The sequence below is a fragment of the Scyliorhinus torazame genome, chromosome 10, assembly GCF_047496885.1.
Source record: "Scyliorhinus torazame isolate Kashiwa2021f chromosome 10, sScyTor2.1, whole genome shotgun sequence".
Lineage (NCBI taxonomy): Eukaryota > Metazoa > Chordata > Chondrichthyes > Carcharhiniformes > Scyliorhinidae > Scyliorhinus > Scyliorhinus torazame.
Genome location: NC_092716.1, coordinates 71,379,993 through 71,403,661, shown reverse-complemented (window position 1 = coordinate 71,403,661; position 23,669 = coordinate 71,379,993). Strand labels below are relative to the sequence as shown.

General features: G+C 42.1%; 1 protein-coding gene across 3 annotated transcripts in view; it reads left to right on the top strand.

Moving 5' to 3' along the window:
• Positions 1-1,528: 1,528 nt before the first annotated feature.
• Positions 1,529-23,669, top strand: part of tox3 (TOX high mobility group box family member 3) — a 162,416-nt gene continuing 140,275 nt past the window's right edge. For 2 of the 3 annotated variants that reach the window (XM_072518235.1, XM_072518237.1), the window contains exon 1: positions 1,529-2,284. In XM_072518235.1, coding sequence (XP_072374336.1) covers positions 2,183-2,284 — 102 coding nt within the window. In that variant the 5' untranslated portion in view covers positions 1,529-2,182. The remainder of the gene's footprint in view (positions 2,285-23,669) is intronic. The other variant, XM_072518236.1, reaches the window with a different exon arrangement.

Here is a 23,669-nt window from a genome sequence, read left to right as displayed (position 1 = left end):
AATGGGCAGCACGGTAGCACAAGTGGATAGCACTGTGGCTTCACAGCGCCAGGGTCCCAGGTTCGATTCCCTGCTGGGTCACTGTCTGTGCGGAGTCTGCACGTTCTCCCCGTGTCTGCTTGGTTTCCTCTGGGTGCTCCGGTTTCATCCAACAGTCCAAAGACGTGCAGGTTAGGTGGATTGGCCATGCTAAATTGCCCTTAGTGTCCAAAAAGGTTAGGAGGGGTTATTGGGATAGGGTGGAAGTGAGGGCTTAATGTGGGTCGGTGCAGACTCCTTCTGCACTGTATGTTTTATTTCAAAATCTCATTCTACTTGATGATGACAGAGCAGGAGCTAATGTTCATCATGTGAACAACCATTTTAGAAGTCAGGTATTTTCTCTTATGATTAATCTCATCCAGGCAGAGATAGAAGGAGGCAGTGTCAGTGTTTTTAATAGTGGACCATGTGATTGAGCATTTACTGTATAAGTAGCTATCCTTTTCTTACCTAATGCAAATGTAAATTATGCCAAATAGTTTGAGGGTTTAGCTTTTGTATGATGTATTCAGAGCCCTGGGGTGATTCCTTCCCATAGGCCATGGGGTCAAGATACACAACATTCATTTTGCAAGGCCTCTTTCTAATGGGTAATGAACGGAGCCATTTATTTTAATTTGTTCTTCCTTAATTACATGGGTCTGATGTGGAAGATACCCACCGGACAGGTGGTTAGAATTTCAAGGGAAGACCATGTATGTAACTGTTCCAGGAAACAAACCTCTGTCTCCATTTGCCGGAAAGAAAACAGGAAATGCAGCCAATCATATTTGGCGAAAGCATTTTGTTTTTTAAAAAAAAAAGGAATTTTGAAATGACCAAACTTTATAGGAGTAGTGCAGCATTTTACGAGCTTTAAGCTGAATCAGTTTTCGCTCATCTGCCTGGAGCGATGAAAATTTTCCATTTCAACGGGAATGATTAAAAGATCAACTTTTAAAAATAAAGACCTACACGCGGCGTGGGGTGGATTGCCTGTGATCTGATTCTCTTGGTTTAATTCAACAAGGACTGGATTTTAATTGACTGTTTTCCCTGGGTTTTCACACACACACTCACTCACCGGAGTTTGAGTGCTCGGGATTTAACCCTGGTGGCAAGGTTTGACTGTTCGACAGGAGCTGCTAGTTTGTGATGACTGCTCACCGATTACATACGTTAAAAAAAATATGCTCTGGGTGTGATTTATAACATGTGTGTTTGTTCATGTTACATCCGTGCGACTCTGACCATTTCTACAAATCGTTTGATCGCTTGATTTAAAAAAAAAACCATAAGGCATGTGAAATTAAGTTCCGATTGGCTGGAATGGGAACAAGGTTGTCTCTCCTGAAGTAAACTGGGTTTTTTTTTTGTATGGACGGGTGGATACAAAGTAATGTTTGGTAGGTGTGTACTGAATGTGTGTGTATAGTGGCAGCTGTTCCTGGTGGGAGTGGTGAGCATTACTGGGAGTGGCTCTTTATGAAGCTTTCTGTGCTGCCTTTCAGAGGTTTTACTTATTCATTATTCTCAGGGAGCACTGTGCCAGTAGCAGCTTCAGAGCTCTTCAGCGCTTTAGAGTGTCCGTTGGGTGGAAGACTAGGACTCCTGTTAGTAACCCCCTGACTTTAAATTCTACAAGGACTGCTTTTTTTGTTGTTGAAAAAAAATCTTGCCAGCCCAGCTGGCGGTGCGTGAGTGAGTAGATATGGACGGCTTGAAAGTATTGTTTTAAGAGTGACCAGGAGAAAAAAAGCGTGGACCCTCCTCCGTCTTCTCCAAGGGACCCAGTTGCTGTTCCAGTCTTTATCAGCGCCCCAGATCAGAATCTGCTGTGGGTGAGGCTGGAAAGCATCAGCTTATCAGTGCTGGTCGCGTGGCTTCTTTGTGTACAACAGCTGCTCTTGATGCATGGGCAAATACTGAAGCTCAGCACTGGACAGTTAAACACAGACCTAAGGAACACAGGATATACATGTACCTCTCTACCTTTTCTAAACGAGATTTGAACCACTTTATACACAATCCCCAGGGTTACTTCTGTGCATTACTTATCCTCAATTGAGTTAGCACTAAGTGGATGTAAAAGGAAAGAAACCCATAATACTCAAAAGTGGTTCATTACCAAGGGTTGTTATATTTTTTTTTAAAAAACACCATGGATGTACGTTTTTATCCAGCTGCTGCTGGCAACACTATTCCTGGAGATCCTTCCACCCTGGACCTTTCCCAATGCTTGGGCTACTACAGCTACAACAAGGTGAAAACATTTCTTTTATCTTCATTATGCCATTCTTTACTCTTCAAACTCTGTAAGGAAAAGCTGATTGAATTATCTTGTATTAAATTATTTCCAGTATATATGTTAACTGTTGATGTTTTATTTATTGGGAGTGACTGGCATTTTTTTTTTGCTTTAAGATTTGGAATGCATTATCTGCACTTAAAGCCACCAGAAACTAACTCCAAGTGGCATAATCATTATTTGCCTTTTTTAGATTTCTGAAATCAATAGAAACACTGATGGGATTGGCAGCATAATCAGTGAACCAGAAAACTGATTGCTAACCAGTTTCTGAAGAATAGGCCATATTTGGACTCTCAATAATGACAGGAGTGTTGTTTGCAATATTTAGCCCTATCATCTGAACGCACACTGAACAGCGCCTCAACATTTATTTTCATGTGCCTTATTTATTTCAAGATACAAACTTAAATTAAACAATTTACTCTGAATATTTTTATTAGCTGTGTCATTTTGACTGTGATCACTCACTGAACAAAATCTTAAAACAAATTGTGATCTGAATTCTTATTGGATGTTAATCTGATCTTTTGTACTATTTACTTCAAATCCTAACTGGGATCATTGGGAATATACCTCACCGCCCCCACCAAACTGCTAACTCCACTACAGTTTATGTAAATGCAATACCAGTGAATTTTGCAGATTCAAGCAGCATAAAAATGTTTTGTCAGCTAAAAGTTTAAAACTCTGCAATGTGACCATTTGAAATTACCTGATGTGCTATAGAATGTATGATTTCATTGTGCTGGTAACATGCTGTCCTTGTCTCATAGCTGCTCCTGTATTTGACTTTATTTCTTGTTTACTGGATGCTTATACTGCATACTGCCTCTGAGTAACACATTGCTCAATCATTCACTGCTGAAGGCTTAAGGGACATCGCGCCTAATTATTGACTAATTACTGTGAGAAAGTTTTGTTTTTTTCTCTCTCTCCCTGCTCTCATGCATTCGATGGCAGCATTATCTTCTGATTCCCATGTACTGTGTATCAGAAGAGTAAACCTTTGTACTGCCAAAGCAAGTATTGTTTCAAGTTACTCATATGGCAGACACAAAGCTTAATCAATATCGCAAGTTCCTTTTTTTCATATAATCAACACAGCACCGTCGATAACTACATCATCAATACTAATGGTTAGCATTTAGTTCAGTAAAGAGTATGGTGGACGCCTATAGAGTTTGGCAAATCAAACATGCTTTTATTATGCCAATGATGTTCTTCTGTGCCCTACTGTAAATCTGTTGCAATCTGGCAGAACCATTTCATTGTGTCATTTAGCATACAGTTGTGACCCTGCTGAGGAAAAGCTTGCTCATGCTGCCAACCTCATTAGAAAGCTGGCTAATGTGTGTATGCTACTCCCAGTTTTAATTGTATTTAATTATGAGTTCATGATATTTTTTTTTCTGGAGTGTAGACTTTTCTGGAGCGTACATTTCTGAGGGTACCGACAACTTTCTGAATATTGTACTTTATTGATTTCCCGTGAGTTTCAAGCTGTGAAACTTTGTCAAAGGTGCTATATGATGAAAAGATTGTGCCATGCAGAATAGTTCTGCTTCTAAAGCTTTTTGAATAACTAAAAGCACCTGTGTTTTTCAACTGCAATACTAATAGTTCTCCATTAAAGCAATTCATAGTCATAGATGTTTACAGCATGAAAACAGGCCCTTCGGCCCAGTTTGTTCATGCCGCCCAGTTTCTATCACTAAGCTAGTCCCACTTGCCCACATTTGGCCCATATCCCTCTATACTCACCCTGCCCATGTAGCTGTCTAACTGTTTTTCAAAGGGAAAAATTGTGTCCGCCTCTACCACTGCCTCTGGCTGCTCATTCCAGATGCTCACCACCCTCTGTGTGAAGAAAATTCCCCCTGGCCTCTTTTGTATCTCTCCCCTCTCACCTTAAACCTATGCTCTCTAGTACTAGACTCTCCTCAATTGAATAACTTCATAAGAGAATGAAATTACTTTGGGTGAAAATTATTCAACCAGTTCAATATTTTTTTTAGTACATCATCAAGATAATGTTTCATACAGTATCTGATCTGAACAAGGGAAACTTGGTGCACATAATCTTTCAGAGATCATTATTTAAAATGGTTAATGATACATTTTCTTAATACATGGGAAAGATTTGTATTCTCACTGTTAGTGTTTTAAAAACATTTCTGAAAACTCAGATTTTGTCATAATGTAAAAAATATTGCTATTTTCACATGGGCTCTGTGGTTAAGAGTTTTGTTTTGAAATAGAAGGCGACTGACAACTTTTACACATTTGGCGAATGGGGCTTGAGGTTTTTAGGTTTTGTAAGATCTTTATTTCCATTGGCAATGATTGAGTAAAGATGGTGCTACTGTCAAGAGTTATGAAAACTCTCTCCTTGTAACTAAGAACTCTTAACATGTTAAAGGCTGTTCCTCTTTGGTACAAGTCAGCCAAGTTCTCCAGTTATTAACTCCAAAACATTATTATGATATCCCCAGTGCTTAAAGGTAGAAACCGCTGTCATGAAGTTGATTTGTTTATGCTGACAGGCTGTGGGCCAGCATACTCTCTCTAGCCCAAAGCAATGATTTGTTGAGCATGACTCAGCTGTTCGATGCAATCGTCTTTTACTAATAGTTATATGTATAAAACATTTTACACAGTAAAGCTATTCACCAAAAGACATTAACCAGGATCTTCCCGCTGTGATTTTTGAGAGCTTAAGACCTGCTTTTAGGAAGAATATAGGCGAAAAAGCAATACAGCAGCAATGAATGAAAGTCTGTTTTTGTACATCACATAAAAGTTATAGTGTGAACTGTTACGTGTTATGCAAATAGTGTGCAAATAGTTATGCAAATCATTTTGCAAATGGTTTCGTGTTTTATGTTTGAAAGTCAAAATATTCCCTGATTATTAATTGATCTCAGTGATTCAAATTTCGGATCCTCTGCACAGACTGAAGTTCTGTCCCAATTTGAATGCACTGCTCCTTCAAGAAAAGAATGGAACCTTGGCAATGAGATCAGTTGTTTTTGTTCTGTGCAAGGGGCAGTGGCAGTTTGGTAGATGAATGTTTCTGTCTTTCAGAAATTGGCAACAAAGGAGTAAAGTAGATTTTGTTTTTATTTTGCATTTCAAAATTTGCAGATGACATTAAAAACTTAGAAAATAGTGAGAGACTTCAAGGAGACATTGACAAGCTGTTGGAATGAGAGGGGACATGGTGGATCCAATTTATCACAGAATTGCCAAGTGATGCATTTTGGTAGAAGAAGTGAGGCAATATAAATTAAAGGATTACAATTCTAAAGGGGGTGAAGGAGCAAAGAGACCTGAGCACAAATATCACATTGTTGAAGGTGGCAGGAAAGGTTGGGAAAGTGGTTACAAAGATATATGGGACCCTAGACTCTATAAATACAGGCATAATAATCTTTATTTTAATAATCTTTATTTATTGTCACAAGTAGGCTTACATTAACACTGCAATGAAGTTACTGTGAAAATTCCCTAGTCGCCACATTCCGGCGCCTGTTCGGGCACACAGAGGGAGACTTCAGAATGTCCAATTCACCTAACAAGCACGTCTTCCTGGGTTTGTGGGAGGAAACCGGAGCACCAGGAAGAAACCCAAGCAGACATGGGGAGAACGTGCAGACTCCGCACAGTGACCCAAGTGGCAATCGAACCTGGGACCCTGATGCTGTGAAGCAACAGTGCTAACTACTGTGTTACTGTAGAAGAGTACAAAAGCAAGAAGGTTATAATAATGCTTTAAAACACTGGTTTGGCTGCAACTATAGTATTGTGTCCGATTCTGGACATTGTGCTTTAGGAAAAATATGAAGGCTAGAGAGAGTATGCAGAATAAAAAATGAGAATGGTTCCAGCGATTAAGAGCCTTTGGTTACATGCATAGATTGGAGAAGCTAGGGCTGTTTCCCTATGAGAAGAGAAGACCGACAAAATTTCATAATGGTGTTCAAAAACATAAAGGGTCTAGACAGAGGAGATAAGAAGAAATGGTTCATGTTGGTAGAAGGGTTGAGAACCAGAGGATACTGATTTCAGATGATTGGGAAACGAGTGAAAACTATTTTTACGCAGAATAATCATATTCTGGAATGCGCTGCCTGAGAGTGTGGTGGAGGCAGATTCAATCATGCCTTCCAAGAGGGAATTTTAAAAACACCTGTAGGCAAAAGATTTGTCAGTCTTCCGAGGAATGCATATGGGAGTAGGGCTAGCTAAATTTCTCTTGCAGAGAGCCAACATGGACTGAAATGGGCAAATGGACTCCACTGTGCTGTAACCGGTCTATTGCTACCAAACAATTCAAATAATTCACTTCGTGACCCAGTAAGTATATATCCAAGATGGATCAGTAAGGTGTCCGTCGGTGGCTTCTAATTATGTTCTTTGTTTCCCAAGCCATTATGAGAAGATCAGTGATTCTCTGCAAAGGTATATGAATGGAATTGAGGTATAGATCTGCCACAATATAATTGAATAGTGGAACTGAGGGGCTGGATGGTCTTTGTTCCAAGAGCAAGTCCAACGTTTGGGGAGGAGGCTAGATGGGTCCAAAACTCCTGAATCACATGAATGTCCCTAGTTTGCCAAAGTCTGTTGAGATGTTGAATCCAAATTACATGTACATTGCTCAGGAAAATATACAATCCCAACTATGATGGTTAGTTCATCTCTGTAAGCCTGCAGAACTATTTCTCAGCTGTAATGTTTCGCAACAGTTGGTATTGTGGCATTGAAAGATCCTTTGAAAACTAATTTACACGAGGAAGAGTTTGAAGGACAGTTTAAAGACTGGCATCAAAATTGAAATAATCGTTCTTAATCAATGAAAGGATGGATTACAAAGCAATGAATAATGATGGATGAGTTGAGACTCTGTCCCCAGGTTTTTGTCATTGTGTGTTCATAACAGTGTAAATAAGTTTATGTGCATTAGAAATTGAGGCAACCTGCTTTATTATTTCACAAGAAGCAATTGAATGAATACAGCGACTAGTGTCTGGCAGCTGTGTTGAGTTAATCATCCAACCAGTCATTAAGTACCTTCAGGGAAAGGATTTTGTTAATATCTCTAGGTATAATAATTCTGATTTAATTTAATCAGTGCGGTTTAATTTGACATCAGAGGGCACACTACATCATAAATACTGACAGAACTGAACACAGTTTAACATTTCTGTTTACCATTATTTAATATTCCATTATTTCCTTGCTCTGAATTTATTTTCATTTTCTCCAGCAGAGCAATTCTTAATTTAAAAAAATACAATCCTATGAGTATCAATTGTTTTAATATTCCAGGCTGTAGTAAATTAAAATTTGTTCCAACAAATTTGGCTCTGGCAGAGATTTGCTTAAAAATGTTTTTAAATAACTCTGAATGTCTAGTTGCAGTAAGGGAATATTTAAATATTGCATGTATTAAATATGACTCCAGAGAAATGGAGCTGGGGTTTAATACAAACTCTTGTGGAAACTGTCAAGACAAAAATTTGCGCTGCAGTGGTAGAAGATTGCATTATGGTATTTGTAAGGACTGCGTTTGTATTGCAAAGTGCTTCAGATGTTATGATTTATTGTGGTAACGTTACAAAGCTATTGAGCAAAATGAATGTAGTAAATAAGTAGAATTGCAATGAAAAGCCACTTCACTTTAATTTGGTCCAAGCCTGCCTTTATCTGCATAAAATAACAATATCCAACCCTACTTGGGTTCCACAATCACAGAATAAATTAAAATGTTGTATTTTCGCAGTTTGCTATTTAACCAGCATCAGGTAATCAGCATCCTCCTCCAGCCACTTTCTGTGCTGTATATTAAAACAAAGAGCAAAGTGCTCAGCTGTTTCCGAGGGATGGTGTTGGAAAAACACAAGTGATTTATGTGCTCGCAATCTTTTTAGTGTGTATTGATTTGACTGTTACGATCCATAAACTGCCTATATCAACTCAGTCCTGAAAATTACAACAGAAAATCTTATTCAGGGTTGATGATATTAAAGTTGGGGAAAAACAAGAGTAAAATTGTATTCTGAGGCAGGGAATATATTCCCCAACATTGGCTTTCCCTTTTTTTCTGAAGAATGTTTCTTAAAAAAGCTTGACGCTTTTAAGCGAAAGTTTGGCACATAGAATTTTTGAGTTATCTGCTGAAGCTGTATTTTCCTTCATGCACTCATCTATATTATATTCATACACTCTGCTTGCTTCCCAAGTTAGGATTGAATAAATTTGAGTTTGTTCCATCCACCCACTGTTCTTTCGACAAGGTTAAATACAGCAGTGATCTGCTCCTTGAAGGATAGAATCAATCCAGTTGCAGGACAGGTGGTAAATGAGGAACAAAGGTCAGCAGTTAGAATAATCTGATGGTTTTTCTTTTTTTTCGCCTAATAATGTTGCGACACAGTTGGTGCAAAGTTGCAAACAATACTGGTTAAAACGAGGTGTAAAGGAAAAAAATTGTAACTTTACAACCAAAAAGTTACCTTTAATCAGACTTGCTTTGCACTGAAGCAATGCCCAATTTACAGAGCACGGAACAAGTGAAATCATGTACACATTTCAGATGTCAAGTGTTTAGCACTGCCTGAAATCTAAAGTTGTTCTACTACTCTCCAAGCATGCTAGCACTGCTTCTTTGAGTACCCTTTTGTTGAATGTGAAACCAAAAAGTTTTGGAAAAATCACTTGTTTTTTATGATGTACTTGTCCTATTTAAAATAACTATTAGTCAGAGGAAAAAAGAACCGAAAGACCAAAAGGATAAGGGGCCCCATCTTTGGAAAGTTTTATAATAATGTGCACGTTTCCCAAATTATGGAGGGGGAAGGGCTGATAGCAGTTTGATTTCTTTGTGCTGGCCCTGGCATACCTTTTGGTAACCCTGGTAACAAAAGAGTTTGCAAGAGAATGATTTATCACAGCATGGTACTGTATTTGAAACCATATGCATAAGTGGTTTAAAATGGTATTTTTCTGCATCAGTTTCTCCACTGTGGCTACTGAAATGATTTTAATTACAGGCTAGTATGGAACAGTAGTAATACAAGTATCTGACCCCAGTGTAATCTACCTCAATGCTCGCTGTCAATGATAATGTTTACTATATTGTGTATAATTTAGGCATTAGTGGACCAAAGCAATTTCTGTAGTTGACAATTACTTGGAATTCTTGATTCTAAAGTTCAGTTGGTGTTGCTAGCTGTTCCAGCATTTTGATCAATACTTGCACCCTTGTTTAATTTTTATCACGAGTGCAAGTGTAGTTATAGAAAAGGCAATTTGTTTTCAACAGGCTATGACTAAAAATAATTTTACTAGTAATAAAAAAAACACCTCTCGCTATAAACCTGCACTTTTTGAAAATGGGACCTGAGTTTGGTGGCAGCAGATTTATTTTACTGGGATCTTTAATGGATCCCAAAAAAGTAAAGGTGCATGAAAAAAAGGCCCATTGAAACTGCAACTGCCAGCTCACTTTCGTCGAAAACCTGCTCTAGTAAACGTGTTGACATGAGCTGGGTCATTATTTTAATCTGAGTTGTGGGAATAACTTTCGGCTTCTGAGTTGCTGCGCTGTTGTGCATCAGGGGTTTTGCAAAAGGCTGGTTTAACTGGCTTGATATGATTTCCCCTCAATTCTTGCCACAAAGGAGCTTGTAGCATGTGCAATTAACTGGTAACACCTCCCCACACAACAACTGAGCGTCCGGGCAGAAGGAGAGTTGGTGATGTAAGCAGGGTTTGAAATTAATGCTGGAGTCGAGAGTTCTTAACTCTGCAGAAGGGAGACTGAGCTTTGATAACTATTAAATTCAATTTGTTGGGAATTATAATTAAATTGTGGAAATTATAATTAAATTGTGGACAATGATTCCATACATCTGATACAAAGTCATTTGTTCCACTTGCATTTAAGAGCAAAGGTGGTGATTTTAACATCACCTTCACAACGAGAAACTGACTGGATCAGATAGGATATTGGTTTGATAGCCTATCTGATTTTACTCCACACTGACTTCACTGGACAGTGAAATGAACTGGGTGTGACCCTATCCCTCCTCCTGTTTTTTCCCAGGTAAGGTTAGGTTAGGTTAAAATTATCCTCCCAAGACTGTTGAGTTTGCTATTCTCTGAGTGCATTTAGATTGGGTAAGGAAGTTCAAATCAGGCTGGTGTAAATGGCAGGTCCAAATAATGTGGCAATTTTCAGCAAGAAAAAAAGATATATTAGTCTCTGACTTAGTTTATTTCCAGCATTTTGATTTTTTTATTTCAGATTTCCAACTTTTGCAGTATTTTGCGTTTGTACAGTGCATACATTTGGCTGGTAATTTAATAATACCTGGTACCTAAACTGCATCTGAAAATCTGCCAACATGAACCCTAGGATATTGTGTACAGTTCAGATTATCCTGATTCAAACTTGGTGTAGTCTCAATGGGGCCCACAATACAAACCGGGACATTACTAGAATTCTATCCAAGTAATCTCTACAGAATTAAGTGATTAATATGTTCATCTAGGTTGTAAAAATAAAAGAATATTATTGAAGTAAAATTTATCTATGGAAAGTCTTGTTTGTCTTGTCAGTTGGCTGTTCTACGGTTGCCACATTCTTTATGTATTAGAAAATGTTTAAATGGGCAAAAGCTTGGAAGTACATTTAGATTGGTGCTGGCTGCTGTACTGTGTTGTCAGTTAATTGAAGAAATAACACCACTGCCTTCTATAGTGACACTGAGCATAAATGGTGTGCTACCCAGAGTATAGAGCGGACACAGCTTGTTTCTTTGTGATTGAAAGTGGTTCAAATCCTCCTAGGCGACTGGCATTGACTTTTAAAGACCTGGACATATGGTACAGTAAATGATTTGTATTTACAGTACTGCCAGGCCTAGGTATCATGTTTCATAAAGGCAGTGTTTTGTAACAGTGCCCTGGTTTGTATTCCCAGTTCTCTTTTCATTGTGCCATGTCTCGGTATCCAACTATTCAGGCGGCCATTATCTTTTACAAATCATTGCATCTGTTATCTTCTCGGGTTACTATTGACAAAGGATTGAGCCTACAGACCCAGTTACTAACTTACTCGTTCACTGTACACTGGCCGCCTGACCAAATATGGATAAGACTTTTTTAAATTAAATGCTTAATAATCAAAGGTAACATGCAGTCCTTTTTAAAAAAAAAAGTCATATGCGTCTGCAGACACGGTTCCATTTGCTGTAACTGGTGTCAATTTAATTAACAATTTAGATTTGATGTTTAGGAATGGTGAAGAAACCTGACTGTCATGTCTAACAAAGTCTTTGTGCTTTTGTGTGATTTTAATTTTCACTCCCATTTAGTTCTCGTTAACCTAGATTTAGCTTTCTGCACTGACGCACGGCTAGAAATGTGAAGACAATGCAGATTATGTTTTCTGAATTCTGAATGCTCCTGAGGAATGCCAGAGTGGCTATTGTTGCATAATTGGAGACTTGTAGGCAGATGTCGTAAGGAGTAGTAAATACATTTTAGTGCTGCTTGAACAATTTGACTTGCATTTACTGACTCCAAAGACAGCAGCAACTTCTATCATTCCCCCTGTACTCATTGACAGATTAAATTTGATTTTACACTGTAGAACGTTCCACAGTGTAAAACAATATAAATCCTAAATGCTATCCTGCAGTGTGCAATGACCTTCCCATTTAATTATCCCACAGGACCTTTTGTCATCTGCCTATTTTAAAGAACATAATTTGTCACTTAAAATATATTCTCAGCCCCCTGTAATCTTAATCTGCATCAGACCTTTCATTTTTACACAAAATGATTTACTTATAAGGGAATTAAAGATTTTTGAAATATGTAATTGTATTTAATATCAGTAAAGGCTGTTTGTTATAAAAGTGGATGCATGGGTAACACATTTGTACAACATTCCTCTATCTGATATTTTAATAGAGGCATGAACAAGTTTAAAGTAACTTAATAAATGTTTAATTGCCAGTGTTGAAATAGCATCAAAAAGTGATGTGAATCAATTAAGCACTGGTCTATTAGAATTGCAAATAATCGCTTCAACCTAAAATTTTTTAAATCTGAAGAAGAAGTTCAACAGAAAAGGTGTGAATTGCAGCACTTTGTTAAGCCCATTATGAAGTGAACAATCTAGTGAATTACATTTGTAGTCAGACAAGTAATAGATATGCTAGATCTTTTTCTTCATCACATATATCACATTTACTGACCGCAATCAGTAAAAAGTGAGGTGCCGAGAAATTTCTGATCTGTAGGTGATCTTCAGATTTAATTTCTGAATAACAATTCTATTCTCTGATATTAACCAGCATTTTCAAAAATACACTTCTTGTTGACTTCACTCTCCACAAATAGATGAAAAGTGACCTCTTCTCCCCCCCCCCCCCCCCCCCCGTGCGAAGAATGTAACACAGTCATCAATGTAGGCATTGCACTACTGTGGTTTAACTGAAAATAAATGTGTATTTGAAATGAGAGACCATTTTTTTTCCAGCTAAGAAATAACATTGAGAGCTGTACTGTAATATTGAGATGCTTGGGGGTATCAGTCATGTCATTGTGATGATGAAAGGATTTGACATGAATGCAGGTAATTGGCGACAACGGTTGGGATTAATAAGGATGGAGACAACAGTTTAAGTATAGATGTTCTTACAAGATGCTTCAAATGCTAAACACATTATGAATAGATTACAATTTATCTGATTACATATTACAAACTATCTCTGCAAATCCCTGAACTGCCTGTCCAAACACTCAAAACAAAGGTTTATGTGTCCTCGAATGTACTCTGACTCATCTGGAATACAACCTTTGCAGGTGAGGAAAGGAGAAAACAATCAACAAATAGGATAGTCTGTGTTTGATGAAGTAGAAAAGCACGATTACAATAGCCCCTGGTGAAATAAGAATGGTGAAGACTTTATGGATCTTTCAGCCTCTCCACCAACAGAAACTGCCCTAATGTTTTTGTTTTACACATTTACATTTGCACATTGCCCAATGTTTAGCCGGGGAATCCGAATAAAATATATTTTTCTAATGTTGAAAATCAGTCTTTGCAACTTTGCGGGCACGGTTAAATGAAATAAACCAGAGTCCCGTTTTGGCCGTGAATAGTGGGCGGGTTTTCAGCGCCTGCAGCGCCCAGAACGTGCCTGTTATCAAACTTGTTTTTGTGGTCTCGGCGAGGGACGCCTGCTGAGACCGGACTTGCCTCATTGCCTGGCATCCTGGCAGTGCCCCTTCCAGCCTGGGAGTGCCACCCAGGCAGTGCCCACATGGCAATTTCAGGGTGCCTGGGTGGCAGATCCAAGATGTCCTGGTGGCAGTGGGAGTGCCAGGGTACCACCCTGCTCCAAGCCCAACCAGCCGTGGCCTCCAATGCCCCCCCCCCCCAGGTGCGGTTATGCCTGGTCCACATATTTGTGTGGAACCGTGCTAAACAGCGACATGGCAAGGTCACTGAGATGCGGACGTTCAATTCTGGGCCTTGGGAGAATCGGGTGCCGACATATTAAAATTAGCCTAAAAGCGACGTCTCAAGAGATCTCATTAGATCTCGCAAAGCGTCCTGAGCATCGCCGTGTTAGCGAGTCGGTTGTGTGACAAGGCTGTTTGATCGCGCCATGCCTCCTTTTTCCATGGTTCTCTCAACGCACTAATGTTCCCAGTTATGAGGTTGCAGGTTTCTGCTGAGGTTCTGAATTTGTATGAAGAGGTGCACAGGAATGGCTTGTTTGTTGTCATGTGATTGGTAGCCCCCAAGTTCCTAACCCAGCATTATAACTTTAATTGCAAACTTGCTTAATGTAGGGTCATTTGGTTGGTAAAGGTCAATCATTTCAACCAACTTAATACAGAAAGAGAACATTGCCATGCAGTCCCATTATGAGTCTGGTGGACGATCAGCACATGGATTGCAAATTAGGCCAAGACCGAGATAAAGATAATATTCTGGTCTTCCCTGGTAATTACTGGGGGGTTTGTTTAGAGGGAAGCCTCAACTTGCTTGATCACGGTCCACCATGTTAGATGGAACATAGCTGTGGTATGAGACTTTAAAAAATTTATTTATGGGATGTGTGCCTCACTGGATAGGCCAGCATTTATTGCCATGCCTAATTGTACTTGAGAAGATGGTGGTGTCAGGGCCCTTCCTGTTGTTTCCCTTACTTCCCCTTTCTTTATTTTTGCTATAATATTTGGTCTCCATGGATGCTTAATGGACATGTATCTTTAAGTCGAGCAGCAGAGAGAATGAGGAATTCAAGATATTGCAACATAGTATTTGATGCTGGTTTTCGAACAGCAGACCCAGGCTTTGTGGCACCTGAGAGATGGGGTTCGACTGGTTGGCTGGTGGCCAATGAATTGGCCAAAAGGCTGTATTCTGCCTGGGGAAGGTGGTGATTGGGTCCTACTGTAATGGAATGATTTTCAGAGACCCCAGGAAAGCAGACTTGAGACTTGGGCACACAGGGATACGGACTTTGAGGTCTCTCTCACTCTCTCGTGCTCTTGTTCACTCACGCTCTCTCATGCTCTCTCACTCGTGCGCACTCTGTCTCTTCTCCCCCTCCACCCTCCAGAAAGGCTGTGAGGTGATGTATGCTGGAACTTACAGAGAACCTGAATGAATTAATCTCCAGCAAAACCATTACAGGTTGCAACAGTGACCTGGATCTGAAAGCTTACTTTGAAGAAAGGTGTGCTTAAAGACAACCATCTGAAACAAAGACTCTTTTTTTTCTTTCACTTATTATTTTCACCCCTCTCTTTCCCTCTGTGTTTGTCTGTCGTGTGTGTATTTGTAGAGGGTGGGGTGAGTTAAAGTGGGGGATTAGGAATTAGATAATAGTTAACCTGTTGTATTTGGATTTTGTTTATTGTCACGTGTATCGAGGTACAGTGAAAAGTATTTTTCTGCGAGCGGTTCAACAGATCATTATGTACATGAAAATAATAGAAAATACATAATAGGGCAACACAAAGTACACAATGTAACCACTTAACACCGGCATCGGGTGAAGCATACAGGAGTGTAGTGTTAATGAGGTCAGTCCAGAAGAGGGTCGTTTAGGAGTCTGGTAACAGCGGGGAAGAATCTGATTTTGAGTCTGTTCATGCGTGTCCTCAGACGTTTGTATCGCCTGCCCGGTGGAAGAAGTTGAAAGGGTGAGTAAGCCGGGTGTGAGGGGTCTTTGATTATGCTGCCCGCTTCCCCGAGGTAGCGGGTGGAGTAGATGGAATCAATGGATGGGAGGCAGGTTCGTGTGATGGACTGGGCAGTGTTCAGGAGTCTCTGAAGTTTCTTGTGGTCTTGGGCCGAGCAGTTGCCATACCAGGCTGTGGCTGTGATGCAGCCAGATAGGATGCTTTCTGTGGTGCATCTGTAAAAGTTGTTAAGAGTTGATGTGGAAATGCCGAATTTCCTTAGTTTCCTGAGGAAATATAGGTGCTGTTGTGCTTTCTTGGTGGTAGTGCGATGTGGGTGGACCAGGACGGATTTTTGGAGGTGTGTACCCGTAGGAATTTTAAACTGCTAACGATCTCCACCTCGTTTATGCTGACAGGGGTGTGTTTTTTTGCTTCCTGAAGTCAATGACCAGCTCTTTAGTTTTGCTGGCATTGAGGGATAGATTGTTGTCGCTGCACCACTCCACCAGGTTCTCTATCTCCCTCCTGTATTCTGACTCGTCGTTATTCAAGGTCCAGCCCGCTATGGCCGTATCGTCAGCAAACTTGTAGATGGAGTTGGAACCAAATTTTGCCACGCAGTCGTGTGTGTACAGGGAGTATAATAGGGGGCTAAGTACGCAGCCTTGCGGGGCCCCGGTATTGAGGACTATTGTGGAGGAGGTGTTGTTGTTTATTCTTACTGATTGTGGTCTGTGTGTCAGATAATCAAGGATCCAGTTGCAGAGTGGGGAGCCAAGTCCTAGATTTCGGAGCTTTGATATGAGCTTGGTTGGGATTATGGTGTTGTAGGCAGAGGTGGAGTCAATAAATAGGAGACTGATGTAGGAGTCCTTTGTTGTCGAGATGCTCTAGGGATGAGTGTAGGGCAGGGAGATGGCATCTGCTGTGGACTGGTTGCGACTGTATGCGAATTGCAATGGATCAAGGTGTTCTGGGAATATGGAGGTGATGCGCTTGTGTGATATAAATGTTGGGGGCAATTCTCCGATATGGAGGCCAAGTGTTCGCGCCGTTGTGAACGCCGTTGCATTTCACGACGGCGCGAACAGAGCCCGGGCACGACCTATTTTGGCCCCCATAGGAAGCCAGCACGGCGCTGGAGCAGTTCACGCCGCTCCAGCATCCTTACGCGGTGCCAAATAGGCGCCGCGCCAACCCGCGCATGCGCAGTTGGGGCAGCCCAAACCTGCGCATGCAAGGGGAATGTCTTGCGCACGCCGGCCCCTCACCAACATGGCGCCGGTGTTCTGGGGCTGTGCGCGGAAAGAGGTAGGCCCGGGGGGGGAGAGAGGCCGGCCCGCCGATCGGTGGGCCCCGATCGCGGGCCAGACCCCATCGGAGGCCACCCCGGTGAAGGAGCCCCCCTCCTTCCCCCACAGGCCGCCTCCCCTGCATTCCCGCAGAGTTCCCGCCGGCAGCGACCAGGGGTGGATGGCGCCGGCGGGAACCTGTCGTGTCATAGCCGCTCGGAGAATCGCCGCTTGCCGGTTCGCCGAGCAGCCCGGTGCGAATCGCGCGCCGCTGGTTTCCGGGGTGGGTGGGAGAATCGCGTGCGGGTGTCGGGGCGGCGTGGTGCGATTCGCGCGGCGCCCCGGCGATTTTCCCACCCGGCGTGTGGGTGGGGGGGGGGGAAGAAGAATAGCGCCCCATACTTGCCACGTATCAACCTAAGCCTGGATATTGTTCAGGTCTTACTGCATTTGGACATGAACAGCTTCACTACCCGAAGAGTCATGAGTGGTGTTGAACATTATGCAGTCATCTGCAAACATCCCCATCCTTCACAATTTATGATAGAAGAAAGGTCTTTGATGAAGCAGCTGAAGATCGTTGGGCCTAGGACACTACCCTGAAATACTCCAGCACTGGTGTTCTTCAAACTGAGATCTCCAACCACCACTACCATCTTCCTTTGTGCCAGATATAATTCCAACCAGCAGAGGTTTTTCCCTGAATCTTATTGACTAGACTTTTTTTAGGGATTCTCGATGCCATACAAATGCTGCCTTGATGTCAAGGGCAGTCACTCTCACGTCACTACCAGATTATGTACCACACCCACAGTCCGTAATCCTGCCAGCAGGGTAAAATGCACAGAAAATGAAGGAATGCCATCTTGCCCACACGTACAAGCAGAGCTCACCAGAGGTCACGGTTGTGACCATTTTCTTTCCTCATTTTGTTTGGGGTCTTTTTATAAGAGGCTGATTTGGCATTACTGGCAGACTTTTCCAGGGAACTTTGGCACCCAAATATCTAAAGAAATATCCCATGTTCGAAATCCTTGTTCTGCTCCAGAAGGTGCCCCAAATGTGTCCCTTGTGGCATTGAAAACATCCCAGTGGTACATGTCATGATATCCATATTAACATATCATGGTGCAATCACACACACACATTGATGGACAGGTAGACGGACCAATCAACACACACACAACATCACAGCCAATCACCAGTGAGAGCACATGCACTATAAAACAGGAACACCACAGTTCCCGCTCATTTTACCAGGAGATAGCTCAGAACACAGAGTTCACAGCGTGCCACTCAGACATACATCATGTGCTGAGTGCCTCTCTAAGATAGTGCTAGGGCTGGGTCCACATGTTAACTGGTGAAGTACGAACCACAGCCAGAAGTTAACAGTTGTTATTGTACAGAATAATAAAACCGAGTTGTACCATCTACAACCGTGTTGGTTCGTTTGTGTATAGGAACACCCAACACGACAGTACAATAATGAGGTAACCTTGCCCTGACCCCTGATCTCAGTTGAAGTGCCAGGAACAGCCACTGATCCCCTGCCTTGAACCCAAAAGCCAACGGATTTTCAAGGCTAGTATACTTTTTTACCCTTCTGAAGGGAAAATAACCTCCAATACTTTCTGACGTTCATACTCCTATAGCCATGACTATGTATGATTTTAAAGGGCTCTTTACGTAACGACCTGGACAACAGCTTATTTAAAGTTTGTTGCCCAGTGGGGTATTGCAAGATGAAAATTAAGAACTTTGACTTTATTTGAAGGGTGACAGAAATGATGAGATTAGACATGCCTGGAGCTGACTCTTTTCTAAATTCAAGTTAAAATCAAATCAAGAAAAATGAAAAGGTTTAGTGGCAACTATTGCTCTTTACTGCTCTTGGCGTTGTGTGAAAAATAATAATCTATTTAAGTTCAGGTGCAATTTTATACACTGAGCTCTTATGTAATGAAATATCATCTATCCTGGCAAAATTTCACTATATCAGAAGCTGGCTGATTGAGCTGCCTGTGGACATTAATTTACAGACAGACATAGAAGGCAAAACTAGATCAACATTTACAGAGCAAAGGCAACACATTACTCAAGGCGGCTGAAGAGAAAAGCACATTATAGGAAGAATTATGTGTTGCAGAAAGTCAAATAAATGAGTTGCCTCAGAAACTCGATATAATAATAAAATAAGCACTGCTGGAAGAATTGATGAAAAAACAACTTGAGAAACAAAAATCACATTTTGGCTTCGGAAGAGAAAAGAAAAGAGGCTCCAAACATGACTGAAACCTTGAAGCTGACCAGACATGATACGGTGCTAAGATTCAAGCAACGTTTAGAGGATCTTACCACCTTTGAGTGACAGCAGTGTTCAGACTTATTTTTTAATAAATTGGGACTGAGCAATATTTTTTACATTAGCCAAAGATTCAATCTATTTTAATTCATTGCGAGTAGTTTCACAATAGAAATGTACAAACATATATTAAGGGTCAAGGTGAGTAGGATCTGAGAACCTAGGGCATGATTCTCTCAGCCCGGGGCCGGGCCGGAGAATTCCCGAGACCAGTGCGAATTGCGCCACGTCGCCACCATTGGCGTTGGCGTGGTTGGCGCAGTGCCGGTCGAGGCCACATTATGCGGCTGCCGATTCTCGGTCCAGGATGGGCCGAGTGGTCGTCGTAAAAATGCCGAGTCCCGCCGGCGTCGTCCACACCTGCTCTCAGCCGGCGGGAACTCGGCGTGGAAGGGTCGGGGGGCGGCCTGTGGGGGGGGGGGGGGTCCAACCCCAGGAGTGGCCTCCGATGTGGCCTGGCCCGCGATCGGGGCCCACCGATCGGCGGGCCGGCCTCTCTGGCTGGCGGCCTCCTTTCTTCCGCGCCGGCCCCTGTAGTCTGCGCCATGTTGCGCCGGGGCCAATGGACATACGCGCGTTGGCGCCAGTGCCACTGCGCAGGCCCCGCGGCACCCAGTTCACGCTGGGATCAGCAGCTGGAGCGGCGTGAACCGCCAGAATTGCTGATCCTGAGGCCGTGTTGACGTCGTTGAGAAACTCGTTTCCGACGGCGTCAACACTTAGCCTCAGGATCACAGAATCCTGCCCCTAATTTGAACAGTAACAGTGATGAGATGAGTTAACGGTTTCAGGCCAGCATCATTTTGTGCTGTCAGTGCACATTTAAAGTTTGGGTGAGACTTGTCATTTTAAATGTTCTTCTGAGCTATAAAGAGATTACTGCATTACTTATAGTTTTAAAGTGCATATTTATTTATCATGTTACAAAGGGACCCAAACTGGATAGCCCCCCCCCCCCCCCATAAACAGTTGTGGGGCTCACGATTAACCTGTGCCCATTCAATGTAACAAAAGCAGCATGCCAACTTGATTTGAATACTTGCTGCATGCAGCCAACATGAAACCCACATGGATAAGCAGGCCGTCCAAAATTGTCACTTGGTACCAGCAATAGAACTAGCCTGCACTGCTCAAGCAGAAGATCACGGCAACTGGAGCAGATGCTGGCCTCGTTCAGGAAGGAATCTGATTCCTGATATAGTGGAGAATGGCTCACCAGAGGAGTGGATGGCTCCAAAGTTCTTGGATGCTGGATTGGAGGCCTTGGTAGAGGAGGTGGAAAGTAGGTGAAACCTCCTGTTTCCATGGGGGTGGCGCAGGATGCCCACCTGCTGCACCCTCAAAAGGCAATAAGAGCTCGTAGCCATGGAGGCTAATGCCAGGAGTCAACCCTGAGGTCCAGGATTCTGTGTGGCAAGAGGTTCACCTGCATTGCTGAGGCACTGCTCCTCCAAAGTGGCCATGGCTCTGTGTGGCCCTATTACGGGCCAGGGTTTAGAGAACCCCAATGTATAGCATGGATTCACCTGACCCACAACTTTTAATAGATTTTGGTTATGGGGAACACAAGGGCCCACTTTACAGGTGTGATGCAACGGAGATCTAAAAAGTATTTTAAAAACAAAACAATGTATATTATATGAATCCAATTAACATTTTATAAACACACAGTAGACATCTTATCAGCTATCAACACGTAACTCCACAGATACAATACTCTATAGATAACCCTTAATAACTTCCCAAACAACATCCATAAGTTTAAACCCTTTTTAAATAAAGATAGCAGGTTTAAATTCTCTGCAGAAACAGGTATTACTTTGAAATCATCAATGAGCTGAAGACATTTATGAGCTTGTGGAGAGAAAGATCATTTTACATATCTGCTTGCTTTGAATTCAGCTCTCCAACTCTGAAAACGAAACCAAAAACACATTGCAGCTCCCAGTTCAAAACAAAAATGAAAGACAGACAGCCGAGCTCCACCCACACACTGATATCAGTGCAGCTATTTGATAAACACCCATTTCTTAAAGATATATCGACCTGACACCTCCCCCCAAGAAAAGAAAAATAAACCATCAACTGCAAGATGGTTTCACTTTTCACCATTTCACCTTCCGTTAAGAAATATTGACAGTAAATATACATTTATTTTTAACAAAACAAAACAAGCACACAGGCATAATAACATAGTCCAATTTAGTCCTTCTTCCTCCAACTGGAATCCCTCTTGATTGACAGTTTCTTTGGACAAGAAGGTCTCTGCACGATCCATCCATTTCTCTACGCCTCGGTATTTCTCTTTAAGGTCAGATACTTTAGTTCAATCTGATCACAGAGCCCCTTGTAATTTTCCAACACGGGAGCATTGCCTTCAAATGCCCGCCGTCCACTGAAATTTTCGATAAAATCTTCAGCAAGTCCGTCAGTGGAGCAACCACGCTGCAAAGATTTGGCACAAATTTTTGATAAAATCCACTCGTGCCAAGAAATTGCATTATTTCCCTTTGTGTCGAGGGTATTGGAAACCCCCCAATAACTTTTGTTTGCACATTCCGTGGGACCATTCGACCCTGTCCGATTGTATAGCCAAGGAAAGTGACTTGGGCTTTTCCAAATTCACTTCTGGCTAGGTTTACCATCAAATCTGACTCCTGAAGTCGATTGAATAACTCTGTCAGGTGCTTTAAACATTCTTTCCATGTCTGACTGAAAATTACCAGATCGTCGATGTATATCGCGCAATTGGGAAATTCTGAAACGACTTTGTTAGTTAACCGTTGAAATGTGGCTGGGGCGTTTTTCATGCCAAATGGCATAACTTTGAATATTTGATGAACACCCATTTCTTAAAGGTGCATCCACCTGATCTGCCGCAATTTGCTGTTCTCCCTCAGGATGACTGCATTTGCCCTCCCATCCTTGCTACTCCCTTGCTGTTGCCTGTAAGCCAGCCCAGCCAACACAACAGCAGCTGCTCATGCCAAGGTAGTATAGCTCCCACCTCATCCTTTCAGCCCCATAGCTGCTCTAGATCTGCCATTTATAAGTGTGGTTTGAAATGTTTGCATTGAGCTGGCTTTTATTTTTGCATTGTGGCCAAAATGACCATCAGTAACAGAGGGAAGATAAGATGTAGTGAATTGGAATTTGGGATTGCATCCTTGGTATTGCACTCAAATGGGTTGTATATGGACAGACCAGCCAGAAAGAGGATATCTAGAATGCTTCCTCCTCATGCTTGTTCTCCTCAGCAATTATTGGACAGTTGGTTGTAAGGCTGTCCCATCATAATAATTTTTATTGTCACAAGTAGGCTGACATTAACACTGCAGTAAACTTACTGTGAAAATCCCCTAGTCACCACTTTCCGGCGCCTGTTCGGGTACACGGAGGGAGAATTCTGAATGTCCAAATTACCTAACAGCATGTCTTTCGGGACTTGTGATGGCGAGGCTGTGCAGTGTGAAGCAGACCATCATTGAGTGTCGCTCTGATGAGTATGCTCTTCAAGAGTGGTCAGATAGAGGAAGCATAGTTTCAGCTCGTCAATGCTCTGTCTACAACACGGCTTTTTGGCTTTCATGATATGCCTGCTGTCCACATGGATTGTGCACTGGAGCCGTCAGCCATGTGGTCAGTGAATAGCCCTTGCCACCTTTTGCTTTGCTGTGGTGACTCCAATCCAGCTTGCAGAATGGGCTGATTCAGAAGGAAGGTGTTGTGTTTACTGACAAGATACTGGGCATTGACCTGCATTATTCACCATTGGATGTTGAGGGAGTGGAATTCCTTTGGGGGAGTGCTAATACAATCAATGGCACCTCACACCTTTGCAATCCTAGTAAGGGTGCATGTTTTGCTTCAGCTTCTCCTATCTGGCTTTAGAGAATTAAAATACACTTCTCGCTTTACATAGGTAGCCTCAGCGACCTCCCTTGCCCAAAAGTGAATGGGAAACTGAGATGTTGCATATATCAACCACCCTGAGCCTAGATGGAGCTGGGCATGTAAATATTCTTGGTCACCATGATGGTCACTGGCAATTTGGTCCTTGCCCTTTGGGGCTGTAGTTGCGGCTGCAGCATGTTGTAAATTTCAGTGAGCAAGTCCTAACTGAAATGCAGGGGTCTACTGCAATTGAGGTAGGAGATTTGCCTCCTGAGCACTCTCAGCGGATACGCTGAGAATCCTTCTCCTCCAATTTTCTCTTCCAGCACCTTGTACTGTCCTGTGAGCCCTCTGATCAAGTCATTTTGTACTTCAAAGAAAATGCCTACTTGTACCCAGGTCTGGAAGGAATTAGTTTGTGTAATAGCTTGAAGTCACCAACAATATTGTTTTTCACCTGCCACAGGATTGCCTGCAGACTTTAATAACTTAATGACCAAGTCCCACTGGTGGGCTCTAAAGCTGGGAGGGGAGAGTGAAATGGTACGGACGGGATTCCTTCCTG